The sequence below is a fragment of the Acomys russatus genome, chromosome 7, assembly GCF_903995435.1.
Source record: "Acomys russatus chromosome 7, mAcoRus1.1, whole genome shotgun sequence".
Lineage (NCBI taxonomy): Eukaryota > Metazoa > Chordata > Mammalia > Rodentia > Muridae > Acomys > Acomys russatus.
In genome coordinates, this window is record NC_067143.1 from 3412132 (window position 1) to 3431273 (window position 19142).

A 19142-nucleotide genomic window follows, 5' to 3' on the forward strand; every position below is an offset into this window, starting at 1 on the left:
ACGGGAAGGTCTGGGAGCGTGGGGGGGGAAGGCACAGGGTGCGCGTGGGAACACGGACACGGCGACTTGGAGTAGTGGAGAAAGAGGGAACCTGGATGTGAATTGCAGACCTGGGGACAACAGGAGTGAAGGGCGGCGAGTTATTTCAGCAAACTTCACTCCTAGGAATGCCCTTTCCCCTACTTCCGCGCCACGCCCCCTCCACCCAGCGGCCCGCCCTGGGTCCCGCCTCCCTCCCTGAATTCCGCTCCCCATTGGCTTTCTTTTTGCTATGCGGCGGTTGGTTGGTTGATATTGAGGCGCGCAGGCGCAGAGACAGATATGGGGGGGGGGCGGAGTGTCCTGAAGTCTAGATTAAGCGCAACCGGACCTGGCCGGTGACGGCAGCAGGAAGATGGCGGAGCTGCGCGCGCTTGTGGCTGTCAAGAGGGTCATCGACTTCGCTGTGAAGGTGACTTTCCCCACCCCCAACTCTGTTCCAGCACCCTGAGCCCGCAGCTATGAGCTTCCAATATCAAGAGCGTACCCCGTATGAGAGATCCTTTCAAAAATCAATTTCTATTGCGCTTTGACCCAATGTCAGTCATACCTGGAGCAAAGATCAAGGGCTGTGAGTTCCTAACAATCAGTTCCCTTTGAGGTCACGACCCAGCTTCCCTCTTTCTCAGTTCCCTGATAACCGTGGCCTGGAGGAGTCATAGTTTGCATTTAACACGCGGAGAAACTGAGGCACAAAGAAGTCACTTAGCAAGGAAAGAAGCAGAATAGAGACTTCTTTGTGGGGTCTGCGCTTCCTCACTCATCGCGTTCCAGGTTGCATTGCCTGCTCTACAAGTACTGCACGTGGGGAGCCATCTGGTTCCCCGGGATTTAGAAACTGCCTCACCCACATAGCTATGGGGTGCTTGTGAAAATTCTTAGCTAGAAAAGGAAGGAGACCTGTGTTTGCTGGAGAAGCAAGTTCAAAGGATCCCCCTTGACTGCGACAGCAGAGTGCCCCGGCATTTCATTGTCCATCAGAGGTTTGAAGGCAGCACTCTTGAGGGCATGGCCTCTCCCCAGAGAGAAGCTGGGGTAGGCAGCATTGAATCAGACTGGCTTCCCAGACCAGTCTCTCTCAGTGCTTGGCCTAATCTGAACTGAAAAAGATGGTGGCAGTTCATATCTGTCTGTCCCCATAATACTGGGTGTTCCCTTCCGTGTCCTAGGAAAAGGACTATGCACCTATGGGTGAAAACTAGCTACAACATTGGCATTAATGCCTCCATCCCCAAACCCCCCATTGAGGAATGAGATAAGGAGAATACAGGAGACAGATTCAAATGACCATGACCCTAACAGTGGACACTGAGGTGGGCGCAAAGCACCAGCAGATGCCAGTCCTGTACAGAGATGAATCTTTTGTATCTTCTGCGCTCTTATTCTCATTGGGTAGATGAGGAAACCGAGGCCTCTGTCAGATCCCCAGCTGGGTAATCAGCAAGAGTGTAGGCAAGTCTGGCTTTCTGCCTCTTTGATAAAGAGAAAACAGGTTGGCTTGGGGACGCTTGCAACAGCCTGTGACAGAGGTGGCACTTCCAGACTTAATTGAGAAACACGAAACACATGGGTTCCTGGGACCAAACTCAACCACCATTTATTTATTTGTGTGTGTGTGTGTGTGTGTGTGTGTGTGTGTGTGTGTGTTGATGAGAATCAAACCCAGCACTTTCCAAATGCTAGGCCGAGCCAGTGCTGTACCGCTGAGCTATAGTTCCAGTCTTTTTTTCTGTTCTATTTTTAAAATTATTATTGCACACAAGGTCTTTTTAATTTAAAATTTAGAAATTGTTTAATTTTATTTTATGTGCATTGGTGTTTTGCTTGCATGCATGCATGTGTGAAGGTGTCGAACACCCTGGAGCTGGAGTTTACAGACAGTTGTGAGCTACCATGCAGATAGCCAGTTCCTCTGGAAGAGCAGCCAGTGCTCTTAGCCACTGAGCCTTCCCTTCAGTCCCTAATTTTATTTATTTTTTTATTATGTCTATTGATATGCATATGTGAGTACAGGTGCCCAGAAGAGGGCATCAGAGCTCCTGAAGCCAGAGATACAGATGCTCGCGAGCTGCCTAGTGGGCAGGTTGGGAATGGAACCTGGGTCCTTTAGAAGAGCACCAGTGTTCCTAACTGCTGAGCTATCTCCCCAGCCCCTAAAGACAGCCCAGGTTGACCTGGGACTCACTATGAGGTTGAGGATGACCTTGAACTCCTGATCCTCCTGCCTCTACGTCATGAACGCTGGAATTACACATATGTGCTACCATGCCTGGCTCTCTACATCTTATTGTGAGATGTTTAATTGCCCAGACTGGCCTCAGCCTCTCCATCCTCAGCCTCTCAGCTGGATTTGATGCTGGGCCTGCGTGCGTGCAGCACCACACCGAGCACCCTCAACACCCTGACTCAGCTTTAATCCCAGCACCTCCTAGTGCGAGCCTGGCCCATCGTCATCCTCGCTACGTTCCAGTCAGAACTGAACTGAAAGGTGAACACAGTGTGGTATCTACAGCTCTCCTCTCCTCAGGGTCAGTGGCACTTCCCTCCCACACTGTGCAGGGCTTCCTGCTTCACATCCACTGTCTAGAATACCTCCCTTAAGTCAGGCCTTGCTAGCCTGATGCAAGGTGCCACCTTTTCATCATCTGATTACTTAACCACCATTTTTCCTCCTAACCCCAACCTGCCATGGTCTGTCAGTTCCTAATACACCACTGTTTCCTCCTCAGCCCCAGGCTCTAGCCCATGAGCCCCTGTTTCACCTAGACCCCAGCTCCAGCCGCCCCATGCCCCACCCCCACCACCCAAGATCATGGGCTCTCCCCTCCAGCCCTCTCTCATCCAGCCTTGGGGACTTCCTACATGCCTCTCCAGGACTCTGAATACAAAGTCCCACGTCCTCAGGCTGGCTCTGGGGACCCTTGGTTATTTGGTGCAGCCAAATATGTCCCTCCTGGGGCCCTCTCTTGCCATTTCTGCTCCCCAACCTCCAGCCTGTGCCCCAAGTCAGCTGATTCGTTGGCCTTGACGTCCTTTCTGCTCTACTCCCCAGCATCATCTTCCTGTCTTGACAATTGAGACCAATTGATTAGGACAATATTGAATCAAGTTCCTCTTTCCTCAGGGCCCCTGATTTTGTTCTATAAGTCCTTTCCATACTGTTTTGTGGTCCTCTGTTTACCCCAGTGTGCCACCTATACCCCTGTTTCCAGACTGGCAGCTCCTTGCAGATTGGACCAAGTCTGACTCGCCTCAGTGTTCCAGGGTCACCCAGTCCCTCAAGTGTTTGCCCAAAGATCACCTTCTTTGAGGCCTTCTGTGAGCCCCTCCTGAAGATCACAGTGCTCAGAGGCCCTACCCCCTCTACACTCTTAGCATGTAACCAGTGTCACTTTCTTATTGTCATTCTGGAATTTGAGGTCTGCTGGGGGAGAGAGCGCCTGATGTGTTCACAGTGGCAGCAGTTTCAAACTGCAGGCATGTGAGCTGAATGGTTCATTCCACTGATAAAATGGCCCTTAAAAATTATTGTTGTTTTATATATGATACGTTTGCCTGGAAATACATGATATGCAGTATTTGCATACACTGCTCTTGGAGGCCAAAAGAGGGCTAGCCCTCATGGGAAATCCCCTAGAACTGAAGTTGCAGGTGGTTGGTTGTAAGCCACCGTGTGAGTGCTGGGGACTGACATGCCATAGCACTACTGTGGAGACCAGAAACCAGATCAAGGTAGTGGGTGTTCTTCCTCCACTATGTGGGTCTCAGAGATCAAATTTAGGCTATCAGGCTTGGCCACAAACAGCCTTATCTACCGATCCATCTCAGGGGCCCAGAAATGCAGCCCAGAAGAGCTGCAGCTCTTCATCCTCCCACCTATGCCTCTTCAGCATGTCCTGCTGGCAAGTGCCACCACAGTGGAGTGTTCGGCTTAGGTTAAGTGAGTCCTTGGAACAGTGCCTGGTGTGCCGAAGTGGATTGTGGGTAATGGAAGTCTCTTTGGCAACTTCCTTAAATTACAAGCGGTGCATGCAGAGACAGGGAGAAAGAGGGTATTAATAGGTATTTGGCAACTCAGTGGTGCTTGTTTCTGGCCAGGGACACATTTTCTGGACGGTTAGCCCTCTGAGTTAACCAGGAGAGGCTGGGTAATCTGAGGCCCAGAATAGAACCTTCCCACCCAGAAGCATGGATCCACCTGTGGAGTGGATGTCCCACCGCTTTAGTGCTTGAGGACACACTGGCTCCCCACACCTTCCCTTCACTACCTCCACCCTCACCTCCCAGCCTCGGGCCCTAGTGTCACCCCCAAGAGACCTGTGTTTGCTAGCACTCAGCTCCCTTGTTGGAAGGTCTCCTTGCTCTGACCCCAGTCTGTCACTGGTGTCTCCAGTGTGTGATCTCCCATCAGGCTTTGCTGCTCTGCTTGTTCTGTGCCCCACAGGTGCCCCTTTCCCATTAAGCTCTGGTCTGTGCACTATGTCAAGAGTCCAGGAAAGGCTGCCAGAAGCTACATTTTAAAACCTTCTCTTAAAAAAAAAAGAGTGTGTGTGTGTGTATGTGTGTGTGTGTACAGAAATGCAGGTATGTGCCTATGGGCCTAGGGTCAGAGGACAATTTGAGGGAACCAGTCTTCTCCTGGGGATCAAAGTCAGCTTACCAGGCTTGGCAGCAGGCACTTTAACCATCTAGGTCTCTTTTTCCTTTATGTTTGTCTTGTTTGGTTTGGTTTGGTTTGGTTTGGTTTGGTTTGGTTTGGTTTGGTTTGAGAAAGAGTTTCATGTGTTCTAAGATGGTCTTGAACTCCTAATTCTCCTGCTTATACCTCCCAAATACTGGAACTATAGGTGTGTGCCCCTTACATAGAAACCCCCTTACCCCATAATCCTGTCTACCCAGGAAGCATCGTCAGGAACAGTCAAGGCCATTCTGAGCTACGGTGAATCTAAGGCTATTCTGAGCAGCAGTGTAGTAAGGCCCTGCCTCAAAATTAAAGGAAGGAGCACATTGGGTGATGGAGTTCACTGGTCCAGTGTCTACCCAGAACAGAGCAAGCCCCAAGTTTGTCCTGGAGCCATTTTGAGTGACCGTAGCCCAGAAACACAGATTAAGGTTGCCCCCAAATTCCATCATCCAACATGGAATCAGTTTCATGAAGTTTTCATACTTTGTCAGAATAAAGAAAGCCATAAATCAGTGCAAGTTTTAAATACATTGCTGACTACACTGGAGAGGCGGGTGCACTGAGATGGGGGGAGCGCTTTTCTAAAAGCCCAAGATGCTGCCCGGTGGTGTTCATAGCTTCTGGATTGATGATGGAAGCTGGTCTGCTAAGTCTATAGATTCTAGATGTTTTTATCTGTGAGTCACAGACATTACAGAGGGCCAAGTCTAGACTAGACCTAGCCCTAGATAAGGTAATTAGCCTCTGGATCGGCAGCATTCCAGTCTCCACAGTCAGATATGCTGATCAGTCAAAGTCTGCAGACAAGGCTTATTTTCAGGAGGTTTCTTCAAAAAACCAAAAACCCTTCCTGGGGGTAGTGCCAGTAGACACAATTGTTAACTCCATAGAGCCTCCTGCTTCCAAGACAGTCTTAAGTTAGACCCCTTCCCTCCGTTCCCACTTCCCTGGGTGGCCTTGGGTCAGCACTTGGCTTCTCTGTGCCCCATTTGCTCCCACATAACAGTAACAAAGATGGAGTTCCCTGGCTGTTAGGACATATTTCAAGAATCCAGGTTGCTAAAGTGAGTTAGACCCTTGGAGCTGGGCTGCCTGCCTGGGCAAAGCTTAGAATGCTGAGTCACCTGAATCCATAGAGTGGTGGGGTACTTGCTGGCATGCTGGGCTGAAAACTTAGTTCTGCCAAAAAAGAAAAGTAAAACACCCCTGTAGATGTGCCAGGCCAACCTTTGTTTTCCGGCTTAATCCTGCCCAGTAGCTGGAAACCTTTAAGGTGTCCCACTAAGCAGGGGAGCTGGTGGTTTTCTTTGGCCCCTTTTTTCCTAGGGTGGTCACAGTGAAGTCAGCCCTGGCCCTTCCTCCACTCAGCAGCACAGGCCTTTTCTGGGGAGGAAGTTTACTCCCTGTCTTAAAGAGGAAACTCTTAAATTGTTTGTTTGTTTGTTTGTTGAGAGTCTGATGTAACCCAGGTTGGTCTCAAACTTATTATGTAGCCAAGGATGACCTTGAACTTCTGCTTCTTCTGCCTTATCTCCCAAGATGGAGGGTGGGTGGGTTACAGGCCCATATCACCATGCTTGATATATCCGATGCTGGGGGTGAACCCAGGGCTTCTTGCATGCCAGACAAGCACTCTATAAACTAGGTGACATCCCCAACCCCATCTTGAGTTTTATTTTCCTTTTTTAAGGCAAAACTTTTGATTTTGTTTCCCATGCTAGTGTATCTAAGAGCATGGGCAGGTGCCCTGGGACTTTGGTTGTGACCTTGTAAGTTCTCACTGGTTTGTTGCCAAGTATTCGCGGCATAGCTAGTGATCTGCTGGACAGGTCAAGACTGGGGTCATTAACCTTGCACTCACGGTCATCACAACAACGCGAAGTCTAGCTTGGGCCACAGAGCAAGTTCAAGGCCAGTATGGGCAAATACGTAAGACCCCATCTCAAAATAGAAAGAGATAACATAATTGAGCTAACTGGTAGAATGTTTGTCTAAAATCCTCAAGTGAGGAGCCGCAGTCATGCCTCAATGTCAGAGCTTCTGCTAGTATCCCCAGTGAGGCTCTGAGGGTGTGGCCTCGTGGTAACACCCCTGCCTAGAATCCTCCAGTGAGACGCTGAGTGCATGCCTCGGTGTTAGAATCCCTGGTAAAATCCTTGGGGTTTGGGATGTGGCTCAGTGGGAAGGCACCTACCTAGGATCCCTTTAGTGAGGGACTCAGGGACATGGCTCAGAGGTAGAACCCCTGCCTTGCTTGCCTTTGGTGAGAGCCCCTGCCTTGCTTGCCTTTGGTGAGAGCCCCTGCCTTGCTGGCCTTTGGTGAGAGCCCCTGCCTTGCTTGCCTTTGGTGAGAGCCCCTGCCTTGCATGACTTTAAAGAGAGTCTGTACCTTGCATACCTCTGGGAAGGCCATTTATGCCTATCACAAACGTTCAGTGCTACTGGCCACCCTGCTCTACCTGGCCACCCTGCTCTACCCTGGCTGCACTGGCTTCCTCTGACTCTGCCTACCCTCCCTCTCCTTCCTACCTCAGGGTCTCAGCACCTGCAGCGAACCTCCCTGGAATACCATCCCTCACGCTTTACCTGGTCCATGTAGATCCTCTTTCGGAACTTAGCCATTGAGCTGGTCCCTAACAGCTTCCTCAGGCCCCTGTTACCTTCCTTCACAGCTCCAGGAACTCCTAGAAGTCGTCGTCCGGGGCTGCCAGACGGTGACATCTTCAGCCAGGCACCGCAGTTCAAAGCCTGCTTCCTCCTGTGTACATGGGAGAGGATGAGAGCTGGTCTCTGAGGCTAGAGTGACGCATGTGGCTAAGCACAGTGGCTCAGAGCAGGGCTCCTTCATGATGCCCCTTCCCTCCTAGTGTCATCTCCATGTACTCATTTAAGAGCACTGGGAGCAAGGCACAGCTAAGGACATATGCCTGTAATCTGGGTGTTAGAGGTGAAGGAAGTGACGTTGTCCATGGATCTCCACACGCATACCCTGACACACGAAGGCACACACACAATAATGACACTTCAGTTCTTATTTCTGATTATGTGTATATGTGTGTTTGTATGTGCACATGTGAGTGCAGTACATGTGAAGACCATAAGAGGGCGTCAGATCACCCTACTTGGAGTTACAGGCAGTGGCGCTCCAGCCTTCTAGAAGAGCAGCAAACCTTTCAAGAACACATGAATTTAATAAACCAAATAGCCAGTTCTCCCGTAGGCCCCTAGAGGGAGCACTGTGCTCACATCCTGAGTTCAGATCCGTGAAACTAAACTTGAGTGTTTTGTTTTGAGCCAGCCCTCAAGCTGCGGAACCCCCACCTCAGCCACCGAAGTGTTGGGTTACAGGTGTATGCAACCACACTTGGCTGCCAGGTGCACTTCTAATGCACTTGGAGATATCCTGCTTGGTGTTATTATTCACTGGGGCTGAAGCATACAGAGGCATACAGAACTTTCTCCCATAAACACACACACACACACACACACACACACACACACACACACACACACACACACTCCAAGAGTAAACACAGAGTCTGGACAACCATATCAGATGTCCTTGCTGCTTGGGAACATCTGAATGAGAAATGAGAGGGTGGCCTGGCGTCACCTGTGCGTTCTACATGGCTATGGAATTAGAACCCATGGGCCCTACCCAAGAAGGTCTTGGCCCTTTGTGGACCTCGGCCTTCCACATCTAGCCGCGCGAGGCTCAGCAGTAGAGCCCTGACCCTGTGCCTTCCCTGTCCACTACGCAGATTCGAGTAAAGCCTGACAAGTCTGGCGTGGTCACTGATGGCGTGAAGCACTCCATGAATCCCTTCTGTGAGATTGCGGTGGAGGAGGCTGTGCGGCTGAAGGAGAAGAAGCTGGTGAAGGAGGTCATTGCTGTCAGCTGCGGCCCTTCACAGTGCCAGGTGCTGAGGGACCCTGACTAGATCTGAGGGAGGAGGGCTGGGGTCTGGACCCCTGGGTCTGAGGGAGGAGGGCTGGGTGTGGACCCCTGGGTCTGAGGGAGGAGGGTTGGGTGTGGATCCCTGGGTCTGAGGGAGGAGGGCTGGGTGTGGATCCCTGGGTCTGAGGGAAGAGGGCTGAGTCTGGACCCTGAGTCTGAGGGAGGAGGGCTAGGGTCTGTCTGGACCCTGGGTCTGAGGGAGGAGGGCTGGGTCTGGACCCTGGGTCTGAGGGAGGAGGGCTGGGGTCTGGACCCTGGGTCTGAGGGAGGAGGGCTGGAGTCTGGACCCTGGGTCTGAGGGAGGAGGGCTGGGGTCTGGGCTGTTTGGTCACTAGCATGATAGATGTCTAGTAACTGCTCTGCCCTCTTCAGGAGACCATCCGAACTGCTCTGGCCATGGGTGCAGACAGAGGCATTCATGTGGATGTACCAGAAAGCTTAGGCCCCCTGCAGGTGGCCCGGGTCCTGGCCAAACTGGCTGAGAAGGAGAAAGTGGACCTTTTGTTCCTGGGCAAGCAGGTTGGTGTGCCAGGCCTTCCGTTGCCCAGCCGTCACCCTGCTTAGGGTGGGTGTGAGACCACACTGCAGCAGGCTCAGACCTGGCAGATTACACAGGCCAGGTCAAGCAGCACAGGGCCCTGCCATCTCCACCGACAGAGCGTGAGCCAGCAACAGAGACCACTGTGAGGGTCAGAGAGATGCTTTGGGCCAAGTCTAACAGACTGTGGTTTGGGCTCACATGGGTGAGACAGAGGCCTGTCCCAAGCCAGGGGTAGTGCAGGGGCAGTAACAAGCCAAGAACACACAGTCTGGCTTGATAACCGTGTCTGTGTTGGGGCACAACCAAAGAACATGCTCCAGTGCAACAGTCTGGCCTGGCCTTGAAACTGACCTAAGAGTGTTTGTTGTAGGACAGTAGGGAGCCGCAGCTGGTCTGTGAGCAGGAGACGCACAGGAACTCCTCTGGAACCAGTAGGAATGGCCTGGCATTTGGAGAAGGTGGACCAAGGTGATGACTGGATTGCCCTGGGTCTCACTGAGGCAGTCTTGCTGCTGGTCCACATGTCCCCTCTGGATACCCAGGGAGGGACACTGGCCTTCCTGTGGGAGCTGATAAGCAGAAGAGAAGAGAGAAAGGGGATTATGGATGGGTGCTGAGAAGGTAGGAGATCAGTGGGGCAGAGAGGCAGAGGGTACAGGAGACAAAGGAAACAGCTGGGGTCCTAGGGATGAGGAAAGGGGCTCCTGGAAACAGGCCAGCTCTTGGGAGAGGGTATGGGTACAAGTCATGGGAATCCTGCCAGCACGGTGAAAATCAGACAGTAGAAGCCATTACCATTAGCCAGGGAGTCACAGTAGAGTTCCCTAAACTGAGACCAAGTGCTGAACCAGAGAACAAACCAAAGAGATAGAGTCTGGTAGGGTTGGGGTCCATGTATGCCTGGCAGGAGCCTGACAGCCTTCCAGGAACCCCAGGACTTGCTCTTCATCTTCCAGCTTGAGTCCTGGGACCATCCTTGAACCAGTCCATGGAGAAGTGGGAGGTGGAGGGTGGATAGAAGGTTCTTACTGGCTTCTGCTGTGGCTGGCACAGATCCAGGCTGCCTTGAAAGTTAGATGAGTGAGTGACTGCACAGAGCTCAAAAGAGATGCCAGGCTGCTCCACATCCATGCTCACCTGACTGCCTATACCCTTGGGTCAGGGAGGAGGTCATTCTAGGGCAGGAATCAGCAATCTATGGCTCCCGGCTACATCTGCTTTCCCAATAAAGTTTTATTGGCACACCCACACATCTTCATTTACATATCACCTGTAGCTAGAGCGCCATGTGACCTGCTTGAACAGTTTGCAAAGTCTGAAGTATTTCCTGTCTTGCCTGCTGAGCGCTGTTATCAGTAAGGAGCCTATGATGCTGCCATCATCATGAAGTTCCCCCCCTCTCTCTCCCTGCTAGGCCATTGATGACGACTGTAATCAGACAGGCCAGATGACAGCTGGACTTCTGGACTGGCCGCAGGTGAGGCTGGGGTAAGGAGCATCCTCATCCTCCAAGGACTGCTCCCTGAGTCATTGCACCTGCTGTCTTCGCCTCCTGGGGTGCTGTTTCCCCAACTTGCTTTTTGGCTCTCTCGGGGGGGGGGGGGGCCCTGCTTAAGGTCTCTACTCAGAAGGGCCTTTCCTGCCCACACTGGATGAAGCACTGTTCTGAAGAGATGTGAAAGTTTGCCAGTTACTAGACTATGGGGGTTTTGTAATAGCTTTACTGAGAAATCAGGGCAGTGCAGTGAGCTAAGCACACATGAAGCGTATGATTTGCAATGAGAGACCTTGTCTCAGAATAAGGTAGAGGGCTGGCAAGATGGCTCAGTGGGGAAAGGCGCTGGCCACCAAACCTGATGACATGAATTCGATCCCCTGGACCCACATGGTAAGAGAAAACTAACACCCCCAAGTTGTGTGTGTGTGTGTGTCTGAGTGTGTGTGTGTGTGTGTGTGTCTGAGTGTGTGTGTCTCTGTATCTGTGTGTGTCTGCATGTGCTGTATGTGTGTGTCTGTCTCTGTGTCTGTCTGTGTGTGAGTGTGTGTGTGTCTGTGTGTGTGAGTGTGTGTATGTCTGTGTCTGTGTGTGTCTTTGTGTGTGTGAGTGTGTCTGTATATATGTGTGTCTGTGTGTGTGTCTGTGTATATGTGTGTCTGTGTGTGTGTTTGCACATGCACAAAATTAAAATGTAAAAATAATAAGCAGGATCATGATTGAGGAAGCCACCAGTTATCGTCCTCTGCATTCCACATGCACCTATTGCCCACACATGTACACAGACACACAAAGTTCACAGCCTGACACATATTGACACAGGGTTTACCCATGAAATCATTGCCAGAGTCATGATAATGCACCTCAATGTCAGGTTTTAAATTTAAACTAATTAGGACATGCTGATATGGCTCAGCAGGTGAAGGCCCTTGCTACCAAGTCTGATCCCCTGAGTTCAGCCCAAAGATGACTGTGACACCTTCATTCTCCTCCTTCCATGTCTTGAGTGCTGGGATGACGGGCATGTACCCATAGCCCTCGTCTCTGTGGTACCGGGCATGGGACCCACGGCTTTGTGCATGCCAGGTGAGCACTGTATCAACTGAGCTACATCCTCAACCTGGGTCAGGGTTCTTTAAGTAGTGTTGAGGAATGGAGAGATGGCTTGTCAGTTAAGGAAAACACTGGCTGCTCTTGCAGAGGCCAGACCATGGTTCCCAGTGTCCATGTTGCCTGTGACTCCAGCTCGGTGGGGGGGGGGGGATCCAACACCCACTCCTGGGACACTGTGGACAGTGCATTCATGTGCATACATACACACACACACACACACACACACACACACACACAAATAGTAACGATGATAAATATAGCTAGTGTTAAAGTAGCAGAGATGACACGGCCTGAAATTGTAAAGCATGAGGCAGAGTGGGGAAGAGATGTGCCCAGTGTGTTCTGTCCTTTCTCCCACTAGCTCTTAAAGCCTTACTCATCATTTCATTTGCATGTATGTGTATGTTTGTGTGAATGTGTGGGGGTGTCCTCAGAGGCCAGAAGGTGGCATTTGATCCTCTACAGCTGGAGTTTACAGATGAGCCACTATATAGGTGCTGGGAATTGAACTCGGGTCCTCTGGGAGAGTAGTAAGTGCTCTTAACCACTTAGCCTTCTCTCTCTCCTGAAATTATTTTATTGTTAATTATGTGCAGGCATGATTATGCGGTGATGGCAGGCCTGGGGGTGGGTGGGAGGGTGGGGGGTTGGTATGTGCACATGTGTATAGGTACCTACAGAGGCCAGAAGAGTGCCATCAGCTCCTGGAGCGGGAGTTGCAGGCAGTTGTAAGCCACCTGACGTGGATTCTGGGGACCAAACACAGGTCCTCTGCAAGGGCAGCGAGTGCTTTTAACCACCGAGCCACCTCTCCAGCCCCAAGCCACATTTGGCTGAAGAAGTGAGGATGAGCTTCCCTCACCGCCACCAGAGTTCGCTTGCTGCGGGTCACCCCCGATTTCACACATCACAGGCCTCTTCTCTCTTTTTCCATCTACTCACTTCCCTATGCGTGTGCTCAGCAGTGGAAGCTAAGCCTGCTTAGTGCCTGTTTCAACTTCACTTACCTCTGCTGCTGTCCCCTCTAGGCCACATTCGCCTCTCAGGTGACACTGGAGGGGGACAAGGTGAAAGTGGAACGGGAAATTGACGGGGGTCTGGAGACCCTACGCCTGAAGCTGCCAGCTGTGGTGACCACTGACCTGAGGCTCAACGAGCCTCGCTATGCCACACTGCCCAACATCATGGTGAGTGGAGAATTGTGGTGAATTGAAAACCTGGCTCAGGGTTCTTTAACATAGTGGCTCACCCCACCCCACAGTCTATTGTAGGGACCGGTGCCTCCTCAGTGACACAAGACAAGGCCACAAAGGGTATAGCATCCAAAGGGAGGGGTCACTGGCCACCTTGGCTGGCTGTTCCCAGGCTCACCTCTTACCAGTGGTAAAAGTTAATGAGCTAGCATAGTGACAGGAGAACCTGTTAGGGTCACAGCAGGTGGAAAATCTCTGCAGACAACAGGGGGCTTTCTTCCTGTCATCCTAGCCGCTGGGAGTTCATTAGACAATCCTGGGCAAATAGCAAGACGTCATCCAGTCTTGGCTCCTGAGGGAAGGCTCGTGGTCATTTTTGCCAGTTGGAAGTCATTGTTCACGCCATCTTGGAGGGGGCTAAAGGTCCCTTGGTCAACAGGAAATTGATCCCAAAACCTTACAATAAGCAGGATGAGTTCTTTCAGTCAGCTTGATCAAAATGGTCTGTATGGTGGGTCACCTTGGCCAATATGAAGGTTGAGTGTGTCACCTTGGCAAGTAGGAAGGTTCAATGGGTCAAGCCAGCCAAGGGGGAAGATTCAGTAGATCAGCTTAGCCACTGGGAAGATTCAGTGGGCCAGGTCAGCGGCAGTCTATGGAGTCACCGTAGCTAACAGGAGGACATCTGTTCTCCCTGTGCTCTGTGAGCAGCTTAGGAAGGGTCACTGTGGAAGATCTGCTGCAGTTGAGGCTCCCAGGGTATCCTATCCTTCAGGGATAGACTACGCCAGGGGTAGCTATAAGAAATCACGTTGCTGGCCAGCAGAGTGTGGTTCTACACATGCGCCACTCATCAGGAGGAGGTTGGGTCAGGACAGGGGCTTGGCTGCCCCCCTGAGCCACTGATTCCCGTGTGCAGAAAGCCAAGAAGAAGAAGATTGAGGTGATGAAGGCTGGAGACCTGGGTGTGGACCTGACCTCCAAGCTCTCTGTGATCAGTGTGGAGGAGCCCCCTCAACGCTTAGCCGGAGTCAAGGTGGAGACCACAGAGGACCTGGTGGCCAAGCTGAAGGAGGTGGGGCGGATCTGAGACCCTCCCTGACGCTCTGCAATAAAACTGTGCCTTTCCAAGCGCCTGCTTCTGGTTCCTCATTCTGTGGATGTCCACTGTTTGATTCACTCGTCAAGCGTCTACCTAAAGCTCCCATGGGACAGGTCCTGCACAGGGTGAGGCTAGGGAGCCATTGAGTCATCCGTGCCATTGACTTCAGAGCGAAGGAATGGATGCTGGTAGAAGTGACTGTAATACAGGTTGGTTAGGGCCAGGTCGGGAGGCACACTGGACTTTGGGGCCTTCTGTGGAATGCTGGTAGGACCAGAGATCTCCCAGGAATACCGAGTTCAGATGAGTGCTGGAAGATTCAAACGCGCTCCCACACCCCCACACCCCGCCTGGTTTCTAGCTCCAGGGCCCTGAGGCAGATGTTCTTTGACCCAGGGTTCCAACTCATCGGGTAGGATTAGCAAAAACAATGTATGAATACAGGTTGCTTTTTGTGGCATGACCAGTCACCCCAATGTTTCATGGCTTAAAACAGCGTTAGGCTTAGTTTGGAATCTGTAGTTTGGATGTACGCTACAACCATCTTTCCATTAGCTTGATAGCCACCAAGCTGCCTGGGCCTTCCCCAATGCTTTTTTTTTTTTTAAGAGATTTATTCTTTGATAATTATGTGCAGACATGGCAGGAGGGTATGCATGCATGGCTCCAGGTGCCTCTGGAAACCAGAGGCAAAGGATGCACTGGACCTAGAGCTTCCGGTGGCTATGACTCCCATGTCCTGGGAAGAAAATGCAGGCACCCAGCAAGAGCAGGAAGTAACCACTGAACCTGTGCCTTCTCTCCAACCCTAGACTATCTTTGATTTGTGTTTTGAAGGTTTCATAGATGAATACAATGTATCTTGCTAGGCATGGTGGCCCACGCCTTTAATCCCAACACCAGGGAGGCAAAGGCAGGCAGATCGCTATGAGTTCAAGGTCAGCTGGTCTACATAACAAGTTCCAGAATAGCCAGAACTACACAGTGAGACCGTGTCCCCTCCCGTGTGTCCCCATCCTGTCTTCACATCCCATTGTTTTTCTAATGATTCTTGAAACCCATTAGCCCAGTCAGTCCTGTCTGCGGGAATGCAGGCTGATCTTGTTGGCTACTAACTACAGCTACTGAGTTCTGGAGGACAATCTTCTTGTCATATCTGGAAGACAGCACTTCCCCCTTCAGCTGTTACATTCTTCCTGCCTCTTCTGTGATGTCCAGGTAGGAGAGAGAATGGTACTGCTGCCCCATTTAGGACTGAGCATTCAGAAGTCACATAATCTCAGCACTTTAACCAATTATGAGACTTTGCATTGACTACACACTGTGGAAAGGCTTCTCTGGCCAACTGAGAGGAACACTAATCTATGCCAAACCCTCTTAAAACAGATTTATTACTGGGTGTAGTGGTGTATACTTTTAATTCCAGCACTAGGGAGGCAGAGGAAGGCAGGTCTCTGTGATTTTGAGGCCAGCCTGGTCTACAGAGTGACTTGCAGTCTAGCCGGGGCTATAGAGCGATCCTTAGATCCTGTCTCAGAAAAATGGTTTTGTTTTTTTTTTATTATTTTATGTGTATGTGTGTGCCTCAGTATATCTCTGTGCCACATACATGCATGCAGTTACCAGAGGCCAGAAGAGATCCTTGGATTCCCCTGGAACAGAAGTACAGATGGTTAAGAGCCATCAGGTGGGTGCAGGAAGTGTACATAGGGGAAAAAAAAACAGACTAAGAAGAAGTTAGGAGGATGGATGGAGAGACACACAGGAAGTAGAATCGAGGGGTATTCAGTTTGAAAGGGCTTTTTGAGACAGCATGGGGAAGGAGATTCCTTTTGGGAAGTTGGCTGAGGAGGAAGGCCAGTTGGGTGCTTTCTCTGCCTCTCGGAGCTAGCAGGCTTTCACCCCAGCACCTGGATCCTAAGTCTTCATTGGTAAAATCAAACGACTGAGATTTTGTTAAAAATAACACTTTAAGCCAGGTGTGGTGGTGCAGGTCTGTAATCCCAGCACTCAGGGAGGCAGAGGCAGGCAAATTGCTGCAAGTTCGAGGCCAGCCTGATCTACAAAGTGAGTCTAGGACAGCCAAGCCTACACAAAGAAACCCTGTCTCAAAAAAAAAAAATATTTATATTATTGTTGGTGGTGAGATAGACCCTTAGTATTGTCCCAGGCTCACCTGAAACTCGCTATGTACCCCAGGCTTGCTCTCAGCCTCCTAAGTGCTGGAATTTTAGGTGTGTGTTACCAGACCAGTATCATGTATTTGTCTGTTTGGTTTAGTTTTGGAGATTGAACTCAGAGACTTACAATTGCTAGGAATAGCCACACCCCGGCCCCACACTTGGCATGGGCCCTAGGCAAGGGCTCTAGCACTGAGCCTCACCCCCAGGCCCTCATTAGGGGGTTCAAGGCAGGGCCTTTACCACTGAGCCACACTTCAGCCCCTCACTGTAGGATTCTGGGTAGGACCTCTGCCACTGAGCCATACACATAGCGCTCCAAGCAGTGCATGCTACTAGACCAGCCCTGTATCACCAAGCCACACCCCAGCCCTTTCTTTGAGTATTTCACTAAATTGCCCATCCTGGCCTTAAACTCCCCGTATGTAGCACAGGCAGACTTTGAACTTTGAGCTTCAATCAGGCTGTCCTCTTGTCTCCGCCTTTCGAGTGCTGGATGGAGTGATAGCTACCAGGCCTGCTTCCCGTAGAATTTTAAAAGGTCAAGTGAAAAGCACATAGCTAAAGCTTAAAAGCTAGCATCCACGTATGACAGAGAGCAGGCAGTGTTTGTCTTTCTGGGTTACATCACTCAGGATGACTGTTTCTAGCGCTATTCACTTACCTACCGATTTCATAATTTCATTTTTCCGGGCAGCTGAGTTAACTCCTGTTTTTAAATGTATTTTCATTATCCATTCATCTAAATGGGATAGGTATATCACATCCCTCCCCTTAATGTTCAGGGGTCTATTCAGAAGAGGGGGTGCAAAGAGTCTAACAGCCAGAAGTGGTGATAGCTCCAAAGAAAGCATTTTGCAGACACAACAGGACTGATGCACATATGAACTCACAAGAGACTGAACATTATCCACAAAAGCTGTCCAAGCTCAGGCCAGACAGAACCCTAGCATGGAGAATAGGAAGTGAACACAAAGTCCCACCCCTAGCCAAGAACTATTCAAAACTGATAGCTACTTGGAAATGGAAAATCAGTTTTCCTCAATGGATACTGGTTACATTATCTATACCCCAGGGCATGTCCCCTGGTCAAGTGCAGTCAGCAACACAAAATGGACTCTCTGTTTTATTTTATGAGAGAGGTGAGTGAGTAGGAATGTCAGGGAAGATCTGGAAGGAGTTAGACAGGAAAAGATATAAAAATATATAAAATTCTCAAAGAAAAAAACATCATCATTATCATCATCATCATTATTATTATTATTATTATTATTATTATTATTATTATTATTATTATTAAGTCAGGGTCTTTCTACTGTCCTGGCTATCCTGGAACTCCCTATGTAGACCAGGATTGTCTTGAACTCTTAGAGATCCTCCTGCCTCTGCCTCCCAAGTACTGGGATTAAGGATGTGTGCCACTATGCACTGAAAAGCATGATTTCCACACCCCCCCCCCCGAAAGGTTTTCTGACCTAGCACTTCAGAGCTATATATGACATTTGGGGCATGCTCAGTGCATTCTGATGGTGCCTCCACCAGCACTCTGAGCAGCATGAGCACCATACCAGGTCTCAGAGGCCCGAAGCCTAGCAAGGGGTGATATCAAAAGCTTTCTGAAGGACTGAGCAGTCTGACCAGCCTTGACCCAAGTCCAGCCTCTCCTCCTGGCTCTGCAACCTCCCACAGGAAGTGTGGCCTGTCTGCATCATCATCTCTTGGCCTGTGAAGTGAGGACCAAACATCCTGCTCAGAGGACACTTAGAAGAAACCAGCCCGGTGATAATGCACAGATAGAATTTAGCACCCTTCCCGGCTGAACCTAAGTTGTCATTATTATGGCTGTTAATGAGGTGAGACCTGAAGGACCAGTTATGAGGTGGCCAGATTGGAGTGGGAAAGAACATTCCTGGTAAAGGAAGGATGCTGGCGAAGGCTGGGAGGTGAGATGGCATTCGGGGCGGGGGGGGGGGGGGGCGCGCGCAAGGAATGAAGTGCAGAGAAATGGGCAAGTCCAGGAAGGATGTCTGCAGAGGATGCTGTGGAGCCAGGCAGAACTGTGACACGGGTCAGCTGGCCAAGGAGGGGCTTTAACCAGAGTAGGAGGCTGCAGAGAGTGGAGGTAGGGTGAGTGAAGAGGGTGTGGTCTGAGCAGTTTGTACCAAGAGGATGAGAGAGACAGAGACAGACACACAGACAGAGACAGAGACAGAGGCAGAGAGAGACAGAGACAGAGAGAGACAGAGGCAGAGAGAGACAGACAGACAGAGACAGACAGAGAAAGAGAGACGACAGAGGCAGAGAGAGACAGACAGACAGAGACAGAAACAGAAAGAATCTGGTAGCATTCAGAAACTGGGGCAGTACTAGGGAGGAAGACAGCGGGAAGCCTCCCCAGTCTTTGCATGGATGACGGAGCCATCCTGAAAATACACACCAGAGGGAGATGCTGAGTTTAGCAGGTTCTGGACAATGAAAACTGAGTTCTAGGTATGATAGACACAGGCAACTGGGGACTTGGTTCTGAGGACCACAGCGAGTCACAGAAGGATCTGGAGAAGAGGCTGCAAGTAAGACAGAGCAGAGACGAGATGGCTGGGAAGCAAGAAACCTGAGGCAGGCAGGGAAGTCACAGGAGGGGCTCTGATTTCTCAGACACTCCTGAAGGAAGTCTTCCTGCACAGTCCTCACGGGCTTGCTGCTTGGTTTCAACTGGGAGTTCACCGTCCCCTGGGGGTGAGGAGTGGAGGATCAGCCTGGGCCTCTCCATACAAACCTCAGCTGAAGACGAGAAGGGTGGGGTGGGTCACTCAGCCACCCGTATCATGCCAGGGGAC

At 50.7% G+C, this 19142-nt stretch overlaps 1 protein-coding gene across 1 annotated transcript; it reads left to right on the forward strand.

Annotated features, from left to right (window-relative positions):
- Nucleotides 1-328: 328 nt before the first annotated feature.
- Etfb (electron transfer flavoprotein subunit beta) lies at nucleotides 329-14154 on the forward strand. Its single transcript, XM_051148430.1, has 6 exons — nucleotides 329-451; nucleotides 8485-8643; nucleotides 9054-9200; nucleotides 10637-10699; nucleotides 12859-13017; nucleotides 13943-14154. The coding sequence occupies exons 1-6, from the start codon at nucleotides 395-397 to the stop codon at nucleotides 14111-14113; spliced, it is 756 nt and encodes a 251-aa protein (XP_051004387.1). The 5' UTR covers nucleotides 329-394; the 3' UTR covers nucleotides 14114-14154.
- The last annotated feature ends 4988 nt before the right edge of the window (nucleotides 14155-19142 follow it).

What these genes read in the sequence shown, in the direction of transcription:
- Etfb (XM_051148430.1), top strand. Translation starts at nt 395, where the DNA reads ATGGCGGAGCTGCGCGCGCTTGTGGCTGTCAAGAGGGTCATCGACTTC. An exon ending in TCATCGACTTCGCTGTGAAG is followed by an intron (nt 452 to 8,484) that starts GTGACTTTCCCC and finishes TCCACTACGCAG; the next exon opens with ATTCGAGTAAAGCCTGACAA. An exon ending in GCGGCCCTTCACAGTGCCAG is followed by an intron (nt 8,644 to 9,053) that starts GTGCTGAGGGAC and finishes TGCCCTCTTCAG; the next exon opens with GAGACCATCCGAACTGCTCT.